Genomic DNA, 19,823 nt, shown 5'->3' on the forward strand with positions numbered 1-19,823 from the left:
GGAAGGTCATTGATGAAGCAGCTGAAGATGGTTGGGCCTAGGACACTGCCCTGAGGAACTCCTGCAGCAATGTCCTGGGGCTGAGATGATTGGCCTCCAACAACCACTACCATCTTCCTTTGTGCTAGGTATGTCTCCAGCCACTGGAGACTTTTCCCCCTGATTCCCATTGACTTCAATTCTACTGGGGCTCCTTGGTGCCACACTCGGTCAAATGCTGCCTTGATGTCAAGGGCAGTCACTCTCACCTCACCTCTGGAATTCAGCTCTTTTGTCCATGTTTGGACCAAGGCTGTAATGAGGTCTGGAGCCGAGTGGTCCTGGCAGAACCCAAACTGAGCATCGGTGAACAGGTTATTGGTGAGTAAGTGCTGCTTGATAGCACTGTCGACGACACCTTCCATCACTTTGCTGATGATTGAGAGTAGACTGATGGGGCGGTAATTGGCCGGATTGGATTTGTCCTGCTTTTTGTGGACAGGACACACCTGGGCAATTTTCCACATTGTCGGGTAGATGCCAGTGTTGTAGCTGTACTGGAACAGCGTGGCTAGAGGCGCAGCTAATTCTGGAGCACAAGACTTCAGCACTACAGCCGGGATGTTGTCAGGGCCCATAGCCTTTAGTGTATCCAGTGCAATCAGCCGTTTCTTGATATCACGTGGAGTGAATCAAATTGGCTGAAGACTGGCTTCTGTGATGGTGGGGATATCGGGAGGAGGCTGAGATGGATCATCCACTCGGCACTTCTGGCTGAAGATGGTTGCAAACGCTTCAGCCTTGTCTTTTGCACTCACATGCTGGACTCCGCCATCATTGAGGATGGGGATGTTTGCAGAGCCTCCTCCTCCCGTTAGTTGTTTAATTGTCCACCACCATTCACGACTGGATGTGGCAGGACTGCAGAGCTTTGATCTGATCTGTTGGTTGTGGAATCGCCTAGCTCTGTCTATAGCATGTTGCTTCCGTTGTTTGGCATGCATGTAGTCCTGAGTTGTAGCTTCACCAGGTTGGCATGTCATTTTCAGGTACGCCTGGTGTTGCTCCTGGCATGCTCTTCTACACTCCTCATTGAACCAGGGTTGATCCCCTGGCTTGTTGGTAATGGTAGAGTGAGGAATATGCCGGGCCATGAGGTTACAGATTGTGCTGGAATACAATTCTGTGTAACTTACTGCCAGTCCCTGTTTCTCTCTCTGTCACTCACTGCCAGTACTTGCTACTCGCAGTGTAATTCACTCCCAGTCCATGTTACTCTCAGTGTAACTCACTTCCTGTCCATGTTACTCTCAGTGTAACTCACTTCCTGTCCCTGTTACTCTCAGTGTAACTCACTGCCAGTCTCTGTTACTCTCAGTGTAACTCACTGCCAGTCTGTGTTACTCTCAGTGTAACTCACTCAACTCTCTGTTACTCTCAGTGTAGAACATAAGAACATAAGAAATAGGAGCAGGAGTAGGCCAATCGGCCCCTCGAGCCTGCTCCACCATTCAATAAGATCATGGCTGATCAGATCCTAACCTCAAATCTAAAGAACACAAGAAGTAGGAGCAGGACCCGGCCACTCAGCCCCTGGGCCCACTCCGCCACCCACAGGGCCTTGACCGATCCGAACTCAGCTTCATGTCCAATTTCCTGCCCGCTCCCCATAACCCCTAATTCCCTTTACTTCTAGGAAACTGTCTATTTCTGTTTTAAATTTATTTAATGATGTAGCTTCCACAGCTTCCTGGGGCAGCAAATTCCACAGACCTACTACCCTCTGAGTGAAGAAGTTTCTCCTCATCTCAGTTTTGAAAGAGCAGCCCCTTAATCTAAGATTATGCCCCGTAGTTCTAGTTTCACCCATCCTTGGGAACATCCTTACCGCATCCACCCGATCAAGCCCCTTCACAATCTTATATGTTTCAATAAGATCACCTCTCATTCTTCTGAACTCCAATGGGTAGAGTCCCAATCTACTCAACCTCTCCTCATATGTCCACCCCCTCATCCCCGGGATTAACCGAGTGAACCTTCTTTGTACTGCCTCGAGAGCAAGTATGTCTTTTCTTAATTATGGACACCAAAACTGTATGCAGTATTCCAGGTGCGGTCTCACCAATACCTTATATAACTGCAGCAATACCTCCCTGTTTTTATATTCTATCCCCCTAGCAATAAAAGCCAACATTCCGTTGGCCTTCTTGATCACCTGCTGCACCTGCAAACTAACTTTTTGATTTTCTTGCACGAGGACCCCCAGATCCCTTTGTACTGCAGTACTTTCCAGTTTCTCGCCATTAAGATCATAACTTGCTCTCTGATTTTTCCTGCCAACGTGCATAACCTCACATTTTCCAATATTGTATTGCATCTGCCAAATCTCCGCCCACTCACCCAGCCTGTCTATATCCCCTTGTAGGTTTTTTATGTCCTCCTCACTCTCTACTTTCCCTCCCATCTTTGTATCATCTGCAAACTTTGATATGTTACACTCGGTCCCCTCCTCCAAATCGTTAATATAGATTGTAAAGAGTTGTGGATCCAGCACTGACTCCTGCAGAACACCACTGGTTACTGGTTGCCAGTCCGAGAATGAACCATTTATCCCAACTCTCTGCTTCCTGTTAGATAACCAATCCTCCACCCATGCCAGAATATTACCCCCAATCCAGTGATTCTTTATCTTGAGCAATAATCTTTTATGTGGCACCTTGTTGAATGCCTTCTGGAAGTCTAAATACACTACGTCCACTGGTTCCCCTTTATCCACCCTGTACGTTATGTCTTCAAAGAACTCAAGCAAATTTGTCAGACATGACTTCCCCTTCATAAAGCCATGCTGACTTTGTCCTATTAAATTATGTTTATCCAAATGTTCCGCTACTGTCTCCTTAATAATAGACTCCAAAATTTTACCCACCACAGATGTTAGGCTAACTGGTCTATAATTTCCAGCCTTCTGCCTACTACCCTTTTGAAATAAGGGTGTTACATTAGCAGTTTTCCAATCTGCCTGGACCTTTGCCGAGTCCAGAGAATTTTGGAAAATTATTACCAAAGCATCCACAATCCCTACTGCCACTTCCCTCAAGACCCTCGGATGTAAGCCATCAGGTCCAGGGGATTTATCCGCCTTGAGTCCCATTAATTTACTGAGTACCAATTCCTTAGTGATTTTAATCGTATTTAGCTCCTCCCCCCCGAGAGCCCCCTGTTTGTCCAGTGTTGGGATATTCTTAGTGTCCTCTACCGTAAAGACTGAAACAAAATATTTGTTCAGCATTTTTGCCATCTCCATGTTTCCCACCATTAATTTCCCGGTCTCATCCTCTAAGGGACTTACGTTTGCCTTAGCCACCCTTTCTCTTTTCATATAACTGTGGAAACTCTTGCTATCTGTTTTTATATTTTTTGCGAATTTATTTTCATAATCTATCTTCCCTTTCTTAATCAATTCTTTAGTTACTTTTTGCTGTCTTTTGAAGACTTCCCAATCTTCTATCCTCCCACTAAGTTTGGCTACCTTATATGTCCTTGTTTTTAGTCGGATACTATCCTTAATTTCTTTACTTAGCCACGGATGGCTGTCATTTCTTTTACACCCTTTTTCCTCAGTGGAATATATTCTTTTTGAAAGTTGTAAAATAACTCCTTAAATGAACACCAGTGCTCATGTACCGTCTTACCCTTTAATCTATTTTCCCAGTCCACTTTAATCAATTCCGTTCTCATACCATCATAGTCTCCTTTATTCAAGTTCAGTACGCTTGTTTGAGAACCAACCTTCTCACCCTCTAATTGGATATGGAATGTAACCATGTTATGGTCACTCATTCCAAGGGGATCCTTAACTAGGACATTATTAATTAATCCTGACTCATTACACAGGACCAGGTCCAAGGTTGCTTGCCCCCTTGTAGGATCAGTTACATACTGCTCAAGAAATCCATCCCTAATACACTCAATAAACTCTTCCTCAAGGCTGCCCTGCCCAATTTGATTTGTCCAGTTAATATGATGGTTAAAATCCCCCATAATTATAGCTGTTCCCTTATTACATGCCCCGACTATTTCTTGATTAATACTTCTTCCAGCAGAGTTGCAACTATTAGGAGGCCTATATACTACGCCCACTAGTGTTTTTTTCCCCTTATTATTCCTTCTCTCTCCCCAAACTGTTTCATTATCCTGATCCTTTGTCCCAATATCATTTCTCTGTATTACAGGGATTCCTTCCTTTATTAACATAGCCACCCCACCTCCCCTTCCTTCCTGCCTGTCCTTCCTGATTGTTAAATAACCTGGCATATTTAATTCCCAGTCGTTGTCACCCTGCAGCCATGTTTCTGTAATGGCCACAAGATCATACCCATACGTCGTTATTTGTGCCGTTAATTCGTCCATTTTGTTTTGAATGCTAAGTGCATTCAGATAAAGAACTTTCAAATATGTTTTGTGACACTTAGTTCCTGCTTTTTCCTTTTTTAACACTTTACCTTTTACTCCATACCTTCTGTCCCTTCCTGACACGCTTTCCTCTGTCTCCCTGCTCAGGTTCCCAACCCCCTGCCACTTTAGTTTAAACCCTCACCAACAGCACTAGCAAACACTCCCCCTAGGACAGCGGTCCCGGCCCTGCCCAGGTGCAGACCGTCCGGTTTGTACTGGTCCCACCTCCCCCAGAACCGTTTCCAGTGTCCCAGGAATTTGAATCCCTCCTCCTTGCACCATTCCTCTAGCCACGTATTCATTTGAAATATCCTCCTATTTCTACTCTGACTAGCACGTGGCACTGGCAGCAATCCTGAGATTACTACCTTTGAGGTCCTATTTTTTAATTTACCTCCTAGCTCCCTATATTCTGCTTTTAGGACCTCATCCCCTTTTTTACCTATATCGTTGGTGCCTATGTGCACCACGACAGCTGGCTGTTCGTCCTCCCCCTCCAAAATGTTCTGTAGCCGCTCCGAGACGTCCTTGATCCTTGCACCAGGGAGGCAACACACCATCCTGGAGTCTCGGTTGCGTCCGCAGAAACGCCTGTCTATTCCCCTTACGAATGAGTCCCCTATCACTATAGCTCTTCCACTCTTTTTCCTCCCAGCCTGTGCAGCAGAGCCACCCATGGTGCCAGGAAGTTGGCTGCTGCTGCCTTCCCCTGATAAGTCATGAGGGGGACGGCCACAGGGGACCCCTGCACTACATGCCTGCACCTCTTACTCTGCCTGGTGGTCACCCATTCACTTCCTGCCTGTACACCCTTTACCTGCAGTGTGACCAACTCGCTAAACGTGCTATCCACGTGGTTCTCAGCATCGCGAATGCACCAGTATGTATCCATCCGCAGCTCCAGTGCCGCAATGCGGTCTGTCAGTAGCTGCAGCTGGATACACTTCCTGCACACATGGTCGTCAGGGACACAGAAAGTGTCCCTGATTTCCCACAAAGAGCAGGAAGAGCATGTCACGGGGCCGAGCTGTCCTGCCATGACTCACCCTTTAATTGATGTAAATTAAATTAAAATTAAATGGATCCCACCAATCACACTGGAACTAAGAGATATACTCAAGGGCCCCTGCTCAACAGTCGTCCCCACTACACAAAGAGGCCGGAGTAACCACAAAATATATCAGATTAACTTAAACCAAGCAAAAAAACAAATTAAGCCTCAAAAGCAAACAACAAATTAAGCCTCAAATTGTAACTCACTGCCAGTCTCTGTTACTCTCAGTGTAACACACTGCCAGTTCCTGTTACTCTCAGTGCAACTCACTGCCAGTCTCTGTTACTCTCAGTGTAACACACTGCCAGTCCCTGTTACTCTCAGTGTAACACACTGCCAGTCCCTGTTACTCTCAGTGTAACACACTGCCAGTCCCTGTTACTCTCAGTGTAACACACTGCCAGTCCCTGTTACTCTCAGTGTAAATCACTGCCAGTCACTTGTTACCCACTGTGTAAATTGATCCCAGTCCCTGTTACTCTCAGTGTAACTCACTGCCAGACCCTGTTACTCTCAGTGTGACTCACTGCCAGACCCTGTTACTCTCTGTCAACCTTGTCCCCAGATCTTTTACTCTCTGTGCAAATCCCATTCATTTGCTGACCCTCTCTGTGTGCCCGTGTGGTGTGTTGTACCTTTCAGGGGAGATGTACATTGATGGCCACATCCATTGCTGCAGCATTTCTCATCCCCTGGGCAATCATTGTCGTTTGTACAGAGTTCTACACATCGTCCAAAGGGTAGAAAAGGACAGACCCCAGGCTTCTCTGAGGAAACCAAACACATCACAGTTTAGCTGGATCAGTGCGTGAAATATAAAAATGACCCACACCCACAAAACTCAGTGAGATATTTTTACCCACACATTTCCTGATCTGAAGCCTCTCATGTCCAGGACTGGTCAAGGAGAGACCTGTGTTCCGTATGGCCAATCTCCGTTACCATCTGCGTACCTAACAGCCAATCCCTGTTACTTTCATTGTAACTCACTGCCAGTCCCTGTTACTCTCAGTGCAACTCACTGCCAGTCTCAGATACTCTTTTTGTAACTCACTGCCAGCCTCTGTTACTCTTGTTGTAACTCATTGCCAGTCCCTGTTACTCACAGTGTAACTCACTGCCAGTCTCTGTTACTGTCAGTGTAATTCACAGCCAGTCCCTGTTACTCTCAGTGTAACTCATTGACAGTCCCTGTTACTCTCAGTCCAACTCACTGCCTGTCTCTTTTACTCTCAGTGCAACTCACTGCCAGTCGCTGTTACTCTCAGTGTAACTCACTGCCAGTCGCTCTTACTCCCAGTGTAACTCATTGCCAGCCTCTGTTACTCTCAGTGGAACTCACCGGCAATCCCTCTTACACTCAGTGTAACTCACTGCCAGTCTCCGTTATTCTCATTGCAACTTACTGCAAGTCTCTGTAACTCTCAGTGTAACTCATTGCCAGTCTCTGTTACTCTCAGTGTAACTCAATGCCAATCCCTGTTACTCTCTTTGTAACTCACTGCCAGTCTCTGTTACTGTCAGTGTAATTCACTGACAGTCCCTGTTACTCTCAGTGTAACTCATTGACAGTCCCTGTTACTCTCAGTGTAACTCATTGACAGTCCCTGTTATTCTCAGTGTAACTCACTGCCAGTCTCTTTTACTTTCACTGTAACTTACTGCCAGTCTCTGTGACACTCTTTGTAACTCATTGACAGTCGCTGTTACTCTCTGTAACTCATTGCCGGTCCCAGGTACTCTCAGTGTAACTCACTGCCAGTCTCTGTAACTCTCATTTTAACTCTCTGCCAGTCCCTGTTACTCTCAGTGTAACTCACTGCGAGTCCCTCTTACTGTCAGTGTAATTAACTGCCAGTCCTTGTTACTCTCAGTATAACTCACTGCCAGTCCCTGAAACGCGCAGTGTAACTAACTGCCAATCTCTGTTACTCTCAGTGTAACTCACTGCCAGTCTCTTTTACTCACAATGTAACTCATTGCCGGTCCCAGGTACTCTCAGTGTAACTCACTGCCAGTCCCTGTTACTCTCAGTTTAACTCGCTGCCAGACCCTGTTACTCTCAGTGTAACTCACTGCCAGACCCTGTTACTCTCAGTGTAACTCACCGCTAGTCTCTGTTACTCTCAGTGTAACTCATTGCCAGTCTCTGTTACTCTCAGTGTAACTCACTGCCAGTCTCTGTTACTCTCAGTGTAACTCACTGCCAGTCTACGTTACTCTCTTTGTAACTCAATGCCAGTCCCTTTTACTCACAGTGTAACTCATTACCAGTCACTGCTACTCCCAAGTGTTACTCTGCCAGTCCCTGTAACTCTCAGTGCAACTCACTGACATTCCCTGTTGATCTCAGTGTAATTCACTGCCAGTCCATGATACTCTCTGTGTAACTCACTGCCAATCTCAGTTACTCTCAGTGTAACTCGCTGCCAGTCCCTATTACTCTCTGTGTAACTCACTGCCAGCCCCTGTTACTCTCAGTGCAACTCACTGCCAGTCCCTGTTACTCTCAATGTAACTCACTGCAAGTCTCTGTTACTCTCAGTGCAACTCACTGCCAGTCCCGGTTACTCTCAGTGTAACTGACTGCCAGTCCCTGTTACTTTAATTGTAACTCATTGCCAGTCTCTGTTACCCTCAGTGCAGCTGACTGCCAGTCCCTGTTGTTCTTAGTGTAACTAACTGCCAGTCCCTGTTACACTCAGTGTAACTAACTGCCAGTCCCTTTTACGTTCACTGTAACTCATTGCCAGTCCCTGTTACTCTCTTTGTAACTCACTGCCAGGCCCTGTTACTCTCAGTGTAACTCACTGCAAGTCTCTGTTACTCTCATTTTAACACTCTGCCAGTCCCTGTTACTCTCAATGTAACTCACTGCCAGTCTCTGTTACTCTCAGTGTAACTCATTGCCTGACTCTGTGACTCTCAGTGTAACTCACTGCCAGTCTCTGTTACTCTCAGTGTAACTCATTGCCAGTTCCCGTTACTCTCTTTGTAACTCATTGCCAGTCCCTGTTACTCTCAGTGTAACTCACTGCCAGTCCCTGTTACTCCAAGTGTAGCTCACTGCCAGTCCCTGTTACTCTCAGTTTAAATCATTGCCAGTCCCGTTACTCTCAGTGTAACTCACTGCTAGACCCTGTTACTCTCTGCCTACCTCGTCCCCAGATCTTTAACTCTCTGTGCAAATCCCATTCATTTGCTGACCCTCTCTGTGTGCCCGTGTGGTGTGTTGTACCTTTATTGGGAGATGTACATTGATGGCCACATCCATTGCTGCAGCATTTCTCATCCCCTGGGCAATCATTGTCGTTTGTACAATATTCTGCACATACTCCAACTCCACTGGATCTCTGGGGACAGACCCCAGGCTTCTCTGAGGAAACCAAACACATCACAGTTTAGCTGGATCAGTGCGTGAAATATAAAAATGACCCACACCCACAAAACTCAGTGAGATATTTTTACCCACACATTTCCTGATCTGAAGCCTCTCATGTCCAGGACTGGTCAAGGGGAGACCTGTGTTCTGCATGGCCAATCCCCGTTACCATCTGTGTAACTAACGGCCAATCCCTGTTACTCTCAGTGTAACTCACTGCCAGTCACTGTTACTCTCATTGTAACGCACTGCCAGTCCCTGTTACTCTCAGTGTAACTCACTGCCAGTCTCTGTTACTCTCATTGTAACGCACTGCCAGTCCCTGTTACTCTCAGTGTAACTCACTGCCTGTCTCTTTTACTCTCAGTGTAACTCACTGCCAGTCCTTCGAACTCTCGGTGTAACTCATTGCCAGTCCATGTTACTCTCAGTGTAACTCACTGCGAGTCCCAGTTACTCTCAGTTTAACTCATTGCCGGTCCCTGTTACTCTCAGTGTAACTCACTGCCAGTCTCTGTTACGCTCTTTGTAACTCATTGCCAGTTCCTGTTACTTACAGTGTAATTCATTTTCAGTTCCTGTTACTCTCAGTGAAACTCACTGCCAGCCCCTGTTACTCCCTGTCCAACTCACTGACAGTCCATGTTACTCTCAGTGCAACTCACTGGCAGCCTCTCTTACTCTCAGTGTTACTCACTGCCAGTCCATCTTACTCGCAATGTAACTCATTGCCAGTCCCTTTTACTCTCAGTGCAAATCACTGCCAGTCCCTGTTACTCTCAGTTTAACTCACTGCCAGTCTCTGCTACTCTTAGTGTAACTCATTGCCAGTTCCCGTTACTCTCTTTGTAACTCATTGCCAGTCCCTGTTACTCTCAGTGTAACTCACTGCCTGTCTCTTTTACTCTTAGTGTAACTCACTGCCAGTCCTTCTAACTCTTGGTGTAACTCACTGCCAGTCCCTGTTACTCTCAGTGTAACTCACTGCCAGTCTCTGTTACTCTCTTCGTAACTCATTGCCAGTTCCTGTTACTCACAGTGTAATTCATTGCCAATCCCTGTTACTCTCAGTGCAACTCACTGCCAGTCCCAGTTACTCTCAGTTTAACTCACTGCCAGTCCCTGTTTCTCTCAGTGTAACTCACTTCCAGTCTCTGTTACTCTCTTTGTAACTCATTGCCAGTTCCTGTTACTCACAGTGTAATTCATTGCCAGTCCCTGTTTCTCTCAGTGTAACTCACTTCCAGTCTCTGTTACTCTCTTTGTAACTCATTGCCAGTTCCTGTTACTCACAGTGTAATTCATTGTCAATCCCTGTTACTCTCAGTGTAATTCATTGCCAGTTCCCGTTGCTCTCTTTGTAACTCATTGCCAGTCCCTGTTACTCTCAGTGTAACTCACTGCCAATCTCTGTTACTCTCAGTGTAACTCGCTGCCAGTCCCTGTTATTCTCAGTGTAAGTCACTGCCAGCCCTTGTTACTCACAGTGTAACTTACTGCCAGTCACTTTCACTTTCACTGTAACTCACTGCCAGTCCCTGTTACTCTCAGTGTAACTCATCACCAGTCTCTGTTACTCTCATTGTAACTCTCTGCCAGTCCCTGTTACTCTCAGTGTGACTCACTGCCAGTCCCTGTTACTCTCAGTGTAACTCATTGCCCGTCTCTGTGACTCTCAGTGCAACTCATTGCAAGTCCCTTTTACTCTCAGTGTAACTCACTGTCAGTCTTTGTTACTCTCAGTGCAACGCATTCCCAGTCTCTTTTATTCACAATGCAACTCACTGCCAGTCTCTGTTACTCTCAGTGTAACTGACTGCCAGTCTCTGTTATTCTCTTTGTAACTCACTGACAGTCTCTGTTACTCTCAGTTTAACTCACTGCCAGTCACTGTTACTCTCAGTGTAACTCACTTCCAGTCTCTGTTACTCTCTTTGTAACTCATTGCCAGTTCCTATCACTCACAGTGTAATTCATTGCCAATCCCTGTTACTCTCAGTGTAATTCATTGCTAGTTCCTGTTACTCTCAGTGCAATTCATTGCCAATCCCTGTTACTCTCAGTGTAAATCATTGCTAGTTCCTTGTACTCTCAGTGTAACTCACTGCCAGTCCCAGTTACTCTCACTGTAACTCACTGCCAGCCCCTGTTACTCCCTGTCCAACTCACTGACAGTCTGTGTTACTCTCAATGTTACTCACTGCCAGTCCATCTTACTCGCAATGTAACTCATTGCCAGTCCCTGTTACTCTCAGTGTAACTCACTGCCAGTCTCTGTTACTCTCAGTGTAACTCATTGCCAGTTCCCGTTACTCTCTTTGTAACTCATTGCCAGTCCCTGTTACTCTCAGTGCAACTCACTGCCTGTCTCTTTTACTCTCACTGTAACTCACTGCCAGTCGCTGTTACTCTTAGTGTAACTAACTGCCAGTCCCTGTTACACTCAGTGTAACTAACTGCCAGTCCCTTTTACGTTCACTGTAACTCATTGCCAGTCCCTGTTACTCTCTTTGTAACTCACTGCCAGGCCCTGTTACTCTCAGTGTAACTCACTGCAAGTCTCTGTTACTCTCATTTTAACACTCTGCCAGTCCCTGTTACTCTCAATGTAACTCACTGCCAGTCTCTGTTACTCTCAGTGTAACTCATTGCCTGACTCTGTGACTCTCAGTGTAACTCACTGCCAGTCTCTGTTACTCTCAGTGTAACTCATTGCCAGTTCCCGTTACTCTCTTTGTAACTCATTGCCAGTCCCTGTTACTCTCAGTGTAACTCACTGCCAGTCCCTGTTACTCCAAGTGTAGCTCACTGCCAGTCCCTGTTACTCTCAGTTTAAATCATTGCCAGTCCCGTTACTCTCAGTGTAACTCACTGCTAGACCCTGTTACTCTCTGCCTACCTCGTCCCCAGATCTTTAACTCTCTGTGCAAATCCCATTCATTTGCTGACCCTCTCTGTGTGCCCGTGTGGTGTGTTGTACCTTTATTGGGAGATGTACATTGATGGCCACATCCATTGCTGCAGCATTTCTCATCCCCTGGGCAATCATTGTCGTTTGTACAATATTCTGCACATACTCCAACTCCACTGGATCTCTGGGGACAGACCCCAGGCTTCTCTGAGGAAACCAAACACATCACAGTTTAGCTGGATCAGTGCGTGAAATATAAAAATGACCCACACCCACAAAACTCAGTGAGATATTTTTACCCACACATTTCCTGATCTGAAGCCTCTCATGTCCAGGACTGGTCAAGGGGAGACCTGTGTTCTGCACGGCCAATCCCCGTTACCATCTGTGTAACTAACGGCCAATCCCTGTTACTCTCAGTGTAACTCACTGCCAGTCACTGTTACTCTCATTGTAACGCACTGCCAGTCCCTGTTACTCTCAGTGTAACTCACTGCCAGTCTCTGTTACTCTCATTGTAACGCACTGCCAGTCCCTGTTACTCTCAGTGTAACTCACTGCCTGTCTCTTTTACTCTCAGTGTAACTCACTGCCAGTCCTTCGAACTCTCGGTGTAACTCATTGCCAGTCCGTGTTACTCTCAGTGTAACTCACTGCGAGTCCCAGTTACTCTCAGTTTAACTCATTGCCGGTCCCTGTTACTCTCAGTGTAACTCACTGCCAGTCTCTGTTACGCTCTTTGTAACTCATTGCCAGTTCCTGTTACTTACAGTGTAATTCATTGTCAGTTCCTGTTACTCTCAGTGAAACTCACTGCCAGCCCCTGTTACTCCCTGTCCAACTCACTGACAGTCCATGTTACTCTCAGTGCAACTCACTGGCAGCCTCTCTTACTCTCAGTGTTACTCACTGCCAGTCCATCTTACTCGCAATGTAACTCATTGCCAGTCCCTTTTACTCTCAGTGCAAATCACTGCCAGTCCCTGTTACTCTCAGTTTAACTCACTGCCAGTCTCTGCTACTCTTAGTGTAACTCATTGCCAGTTCCCGTTACTCTCTTTGTAACTCATTGCCAGTCCCTGTTACTCTCAGTGTAACTCACTGCCTGTCTCTTTTACTCTTAGTGTAACTCACTGCCAGTCCTTCTAACTCTTGGTGTAACTCACTGCCAGTCCCTGTTACTCTCAGTGTAACTCACTGCCAGTCTCTGTTACTCTCTTCGTAACTCATTGCCAGTTCCTGTTACTCACAGTGTAATTCATTGCCAATCCCTGTTACTCTCAGTGCAACTCACTGCCAGTCCCAGTTACTCTCAGTTTAACTCACTGCCAGTCCCTGTTTCTCTCAGTGTAACTCACTTCCAGTCTCTGTTACTCTCTTTGTAACTCATTGCCAGTTCCTGTTACTCACAGTGTAATTCATTGCCAGTCCCTGTTTCTCTCAGTGTAACTCACTTCCAGTCTCTGTTACTCTCTTTGTAACTCATTGCCAGTTCCTGTTACTCACAGTGTAATTCATTGTCAATCCCTGTTACTCTCAGTGTAATTCATTGCCAGTTCCCGTTGCTCTCTTTGTAACTCATTGCCAGTCCCTGTTACTCTCAGTGTAACTCACTGCCAATCTCTGTTACTCTCAGTGTAACTCGCTGCCAGTCCCTGTTATTCTCAGTGTAAGTCACTGCCAGCCCTTGTTACTCACAGTGTAACTTACTGCCAGTCACTTTCACTTTCACTGTAACTCACTGCCAGTCCCTGTTACTCTCAGTGTAACTCATCACCAGTCTCTGTTACTCTCATTGTAACTCTCTGCCAGTCCCTGTTACTCTCAGTGTGACTCACTGCCAGTCCCTGTTACTCTCAGTGTAACTCATTGCCCGTCTCTGTGACTCTCAGTGCAACTCATTGCAAGTCCCTTTTACTCTCAGTGTAACTCACTGTCAGTCTTTGTTACTCTCAGTGCAACGCATTCCCAGTCTCTTTTATTCACAATGCAACTCACTGCCAGTCTCTGTTACTCTCAGTGTAACTGACTGCCAGTCTCTGTTATTCTCTTTGTAACTCACTGACAGTCTCTGTTACTCTCAGTTTAACTCACTGCCAGTCACTGTTACTCTCAGTGTAACTCACTTCCAGTCTCTGTTACTCTCTTTGTAACTCATTGCCAGTTCCTATTACTCACAGTGTAATTCATTGCCAATCCCTGTTACTCTCAGTGTAATTCATTGCTAGTTCCTGTTACTCTCAGTGTAATTCATTGTCAATCCCTGTTACTCTCAGTGTAAATCATTGCTAGTTCCTTGTACTCTCAGTGTAACTCACTGCCAGTCCCAGTTACTCTCACTGTAACTCACTGCCAGCCCCTGTTACTCCCTGTCTAACTCACTGACAGTCTGTGTTACTCTCAATGTTACTCACTGCCAGTCCATCTTACTCGCAATGTAACTCATTGCCAGTCCCTGTTACTCTCAGTGTAACTCACTGCCAGTCTCTGTTACTCTCAGTGTAACTCATTGCCAGTTCCCGTTACTCTCTTTGTAACTCATTGCCAGTCCCTGTTACTCTCAGTGCAACTCACTGCCTGTCTCTTTTACTCTCACTGTAACTCACTGCCAGTCGCTGTTACTCTCAGTGTAACTCACTGCCAGGCTCTGTTACTCTCTTTGTAACTCATTGCCAGTTCCTGTTACTCACAGTGTAATTCATTGCCAATCCCTGTTACTCTCAGTGTAATTCATTGCTAGTTCCTGTTACTCTCAGGGTAACTTACTGCCAGTCCCTGTTACTCTCACTGTAACTCACTGCCAGCCCCTGTAACTCCCTGTCGAACTCACTGACAGTCCGTGTTTCTCTCAGTTTAACTCACTGCCAGCCTCTCTTACTCTCAGTGTTACTCACTGCCAGTCCATCTTACTCGCAATGTAACTCATTGCCAGTCCCTGTTACACTCAGTGTAACTCACTGCCAGTCTCTGTTACTCTCAGTGTAACTCATTGCCAGTTCCTGTTACTCTCTTTGTAACTCATTGCCAGTCCCAGTTACTCTCATTTTAACTCACTTCCAGTCCCTGTTGCTCTCAGTGTAAATCACTGCCAGTCTTTGTTACTCTCAGTGTAACTCACTGCCAGTCCCTATTACTCTCTGTGTAACTCACTGCCAGCCCCTGTTACCTCAGTGCAATTCAATGCCAGTCTCTGTTATTCTCAGTGAAACTCACTGCCAGTCTCTGTTACGCTCAGTGCAACTGACTGCCAGTCCCGGTTACTCTCAGTGTAACTCACTGCAAGTCCCTGTTACTCTCAGTGGCATTTACTACCAGTCCCTGTTATTCTCAGTGTAACTCACTGTCAGCCCATGTTACTCTCAGTGTAACGAACTGCCAGTCTCTGTTACAACCAGTGTAACTGACTGCCAGTCCCTGTGACTTTCACTGTAACTCATTGCCAGTCCCTGTTACTCTCAGTGCAACTTACTGCCAGTCACTTTTACTTTCATTGTAACTCACTGCCAGTCCCTGTTACTCTCAGTGTAACTCACTGCCAGTCTCTGTTACTCTCAGTGCAACTCATTGCAAGTCCCTTTTACTCTCAATGTAACTCACTGCCAGTCTCTGTTAATCTCAGTGCAACTCACTGCCAGTCTCTGTTACTCTCAGTGCAACGCATTCCAAGTCCCTGTTACTCTCAATGTAACTCACTGCCAGTCTCTGTTACTCTCAGTGTAACTGACTGCCAGTCTCTGTTATTGTCTTTGTAACTCACTGCCAGTCTCTGTCACTCTCAGTGAAACTCACTGCCAGTCCCTGTTACTCTGAGTGGAATTTAGTACCATTCCCTGTTATTCTCAGTGCAACTCACTGCCAGCCCTTGTTACTCTCAGTGTAACTAACTGCCAGTCTCTGTTACTATCAGTGTAACTGACTGCCAGTCCCTGTGGCTTTCACTGTATCTCACTGCCAGTCTCTGTTACTCTCAGTGTAACTTACTGCCAGTCACTTTTACTCTCGATGGAACTCACTGCCAGTCTCTGTTACTCTCAGTGTAACTCACTGCCAGTCTCTGTTACTCTCAGTGCAACGCAATCCAAGTCCTTTTTACTCTCAATGTAACTCACTGCCAGTCTCTGTTACTCTCAGTGTAACCGACTGCCAGTCTCTGTTATTCTCTTTGTAACTCACTGCCAGTCTCTGTTACTCTCAGTGTAACTCACTTCAAGTCCCTGTAACTCTCAGTGTAACTCACTGCCAGTCCCTTTTACTCTAAGTTTAACTCACTGCCAGTCTCTGTTACTCTCATTGTAACTGTCTGCCAGTCCCTGTTACTCTCAGCGTAACTCACTGACATTCCCTGTTGATCTCAGTATAATTCACTGCCAGTCCATGATACTCTCTGTGTAACTCACTGCCAATCTCAGTTACTCTCAGTGTAACTCGCTGCCAGTCCCTATAACTCTCTGTGCAACTCACTGCCAGCCCCTGTTACTCTCAGTGCAACTCACTGCCAGTCCCTTTTACTTTCACCGTAACTCATTGCCAGTCCCTGTTACTCTCTTTGTAACTCATTGCCAGACCCTGTTACTCTCAGTGTAACTCACTGCAAGTCTCTGCTACTCTCAGTGTAACTCATTGCCTGACTCTGTGACTCTCAGTGTAACTCACTGCCAGTCTCTGTTACTCTCAGTGTAACTCATTGCCAGTTCCCGTTACTCTCTTTGTAACTCATTGCCAGTCCCTGTTACTCTCAGTGTAACTCACTGCCAGTCCCTGTTACTCCAAGTGTAGCTCACTGCCAGTCCCTGTTACTCTCAGTTTAACTCATTGCCAGTCCCGTTACTCTCAGTGTAACTCACTGCTGGACCCTGTTACTCTCTGCCTACCTCGTCCCCAGATCTTTTACGCTCTGTGCAAATCCCATTCATTTGCTGACCCTCTCTGTGTGCCCGTGTGGTGTGTTGTACCTTTATTGGGAGATGTACATTGATGGCCACATCCATTGCTGCAGCATTTCTCATCCCCTGGGCAATCATTGTCGTTTGTACAATATTCTGCACATACTCCAACTCCACTGGATCTCTGGGGACAGACCCCAGGCTTCTCTGAGGAAACCAAACACATCACAGTTTAGCTGGATCAGTGCGTGAAATATAAAAATGACCCACACCCACAAAACTCAGTGAGATATTTTTACCCACACATTTCCTGATCTGAAGCCTCTCAAGTCCAGGACTGGTCAAGGGGAGACCTGTGTTCTGCACGGCCAATCCCCGTTACCATCTGTGTAACGAATGGCCAATCCCTGTTACTCTCATTGTAACTCACTGCCAGTCACTGTTACTCTCATTGTAACGCACTGCCAGTCCCTGTTAATCTCAGTGTAACTCACTGCCAGTCTCTGTTACTCTCATTGTAACTCACTGCCAGTCCCTGTTACTCTCAGTGTAACTCACTGCCTGTCTCTTTTACTCTCAGTGTAACTCACTGCCAGTCCTTCTAACTCTCGGTGTAACTCATTGCCAGTCCCTGTTACTCTCAGTGTAACTCACTGCCAGTCGCAGTTACTCTCAGTTTAACTCACTGCCGGTCCCTGTTACTCTCAGTGTAACTCACTGCCAGTCTCTGTTACTCTCTTTGTAACTCATTGCCAGTTCCTGTTACTCTCTTTGTAACTCATTGCCAGTCCCTGTTACTCTCAGTGTAACTCATTGCCAGCCCCTGTTACTCCCTGTCTAACTCACCGACAGTCCGTGTTACTCTCAGTTTAACTCACTGCCAGCCTCTCTTACTCTCAGTGTTACTGACTGCCAGTCCATCTTACTCGCAATGTAACTCATTGCCAGTCCCTGTTACTCTCATTGTAACTCACTGCCAGTCCCTGATACTCTCAGTGTAACTCACTGCCAGTCTCTGTTACTCTCAGTGCAACTCACTGCCTGTCTGTTTTACTCTCAGTGTTACTCACTGCCAGTTCCTGTTACTCTCAGTGTAACTCACTGCCAGCCACTCTTACTATCAGTGTTACTCACTGCCAGTCCCTTTACTCTCAATGTAACTCATTGCCATTCCCTGTAACTCTCATTTTAACTCATCTCCAGTCCCTGTTGCTCTCAGTGTAAATCACTGCCAGTCTTTGTTACTCTCAGTGTAACTCACTGCCAGTCCCTATTACTCTCTGTGTAACTCACTGCTAGCCCCTGTTACTCTCAGTGCAATTCAACGCCAGTCTCTGTTATTCTCAGTGAAACTCACTGCCAGTCTCTGTTACTCTCAGTGCAACTGACTGCCAGACCCGGTTACTCTCAGTGTAACTCACTGCAAGTCCCTGTTACTCTCAGTGGCATTTAGTACCAGTACCTGTTATTCTCAGTGTAACTCACTGCCAGCCCTTGTTACTCTCAGTGTAACTAACTGCCAGTCTCTGTTACTACCAGTGTAACTGACTGCCAGTCCCTGTGACTTTCACTGTAACTCATTGCCAGTCCCTGTTACTCTCAGTGTAACTTACTGCCAGTCACTTTAACTTTCATTGTAACTCACTGCAAGTCCCTGTTACTCTCAGTGTAACTCATTACCAGTCTCTGTTACTCTCATTGTAACTCATTGACCCGTCTCTGTGACACTCAGTGTAACTCACTGCCAGTCTCTGTTACTCTCAGTGTAACTCATTGCAAGTCACTTTTACTCTCATTGTAACTCTCTGCCAGTCCCTGTTACTCTCAGTGTAACTCATTAAAAGTCCCTTTTACTCTCGATGTAACTCACTGCCAGTCTCTGTTACTCTCAGTGTAACTCACTGCCAGTCTCTGTTACTCTCAGTGCAATGTATTCCAATTCCCTTTTACTCTCAATGTAACTCACTGCCAGTCTCTGTTACTCTCAGTGTAACTGACTGCCAGTCTCTGTTATTCTCTTTGTAACTCACTACCAGTCTCTGTTACTCTCAGTGTAACTCACTGCCAGTCCCTTTGACTCTAAGTTTAACTCACTGCCAGTCCCTGATATGCTCAGTGTAACTCACTGCCAGTCCCTGTTACTTTCACTGTAACTCATCGCCAGTCCCTGTTACTCTCAGTGTAACTTACTGCCAGTCACTTTTACTTTCATTGCAACTCACTGCAAGTCCCTGTTACTCTCAGTGTAACTCACTGCCAGTCTCTGTTAGGACCAGTGCAACTGACTGCCAGTCCCTGTGACTTTCACTGTAACTCACTGCCAGTCTCTGTTACTCTCAGTGCAACTGACTGCCAGTCCCGGTTACTCTCAGTGTAACTCACTGCAAGTCCCTGTTACTCTCAGTGTAACTCATTACCAGTCTCTGTTACTCTCATTGTAACTCATTGACCCGTCTCTGTGACTCTCAGTGTAACTCACTGCCAGTCTCTGTTATTCTCTTTGTAACTCATTGCCAGTCCCTGTTACTCTCAGTGGAATTTAGTACCAGTCCCTTTTATTCTCAGTGTGACTCACTGCCAGCCCTTGTTACTCTCAGTGTAACTGACTGCCAGTCCCTGTTACTCCCTGTGTGACTCACTGCCAGTCCCTGTTACTCTCAGTGTAACTCACTGCCAGTCTCTGTTACTCTCAGTGTAACTCACTGCCAGTCTCTGTTCGTCTCAGTGCAACGCATTCCCAGTCTCTTTTACTCACAATGTAACTCACTGCCAGTCTCTGTTACTCTCAGTGTAACTGACTGCCAGTCTCTGTTAATCTCTTTGTAACTCACTGCCAGTCTCTGTTACTCTCAGTGTAACTCATTAACAGTCTCTGTTACTCTCATTGTAACTCATTGACCTGTCTCTGTGACTCTCAGTGTAACTCACTGCCAGTCTCTGTTATTCTCTTTGTAACTCACTGCCAGTCCCTGTTACTCTCAGTGGAATTTAGTACCAGTCCCTTTTATTCTCAGTGTAACTCACTGCCAGTCCCTGTTACTCTCAGTGTAACTCACTTCCAGTCTCTGTTACTCTCGTTGTAACTCATTGCCAGTTCCTATTACTCACAGTGTAATTCATTGCCAACCCCTGTTACTCTCAGTGTAATTCATTGCTAGT

The 19,823-nt window shown here is 46.1% G+C and overlaps 1 protein-coding gene across 2 annotated transcripts in view; it reads right to left on the minus strand.

Moving 5' to 3' along the window:
* Window positions 1-19,823, minus strand: part of LOC137309848 (WAP four-disulfide core domain protein 3-like) — a 54,008-nt gene that overhangs the window by 10,795 nt on the left and 23,390 nt on the right. Inside the window, exons 5-8 of one of the 2 annotated variants that reach the window (XM_067977862.1) lie at window positions 16,734-16,871; window positions 11,851-11,988; window positions 8,727-8,864; window positions 6,124-6,255 (exon numbers count right to left, since the gene is read on the minus strand). In XM_067977862.1, coding sequence (XP_067833963.1) covers window positions 6,124-6,255; window positions 8,727-8,864; window positions 11,851-11,988; window positions 16,734-16,871 — 546 coding nt within the window. Of the gene's footprint in view, window positions 1-6,123; window positions 6,256-8,726; window positions 8,865-11,850; window positions 11,989-16,733; window positions 16,872-19,823 lie in introns of those variants that run through there. The other variant, XM_067977863.1, reaches the window with a different exon arrangement.

Source organism: Heptranchias perlo, unplaced genomic scaffold (genome assembly GCF_035084215.1).
Source record: "Heptranchias perlo isolate sHepPer1 unplaced genomic scaffold, sHepPer1.hap1 HAP1_SCAFFOLD_184, whole genome shotgun sequence".
NCBI lineage: Eukaryota > Metazoa > Chordata > Chondrichthyes > Hexanchiformes > Hexanchidae > Heptranchias > Heptranchias perlo.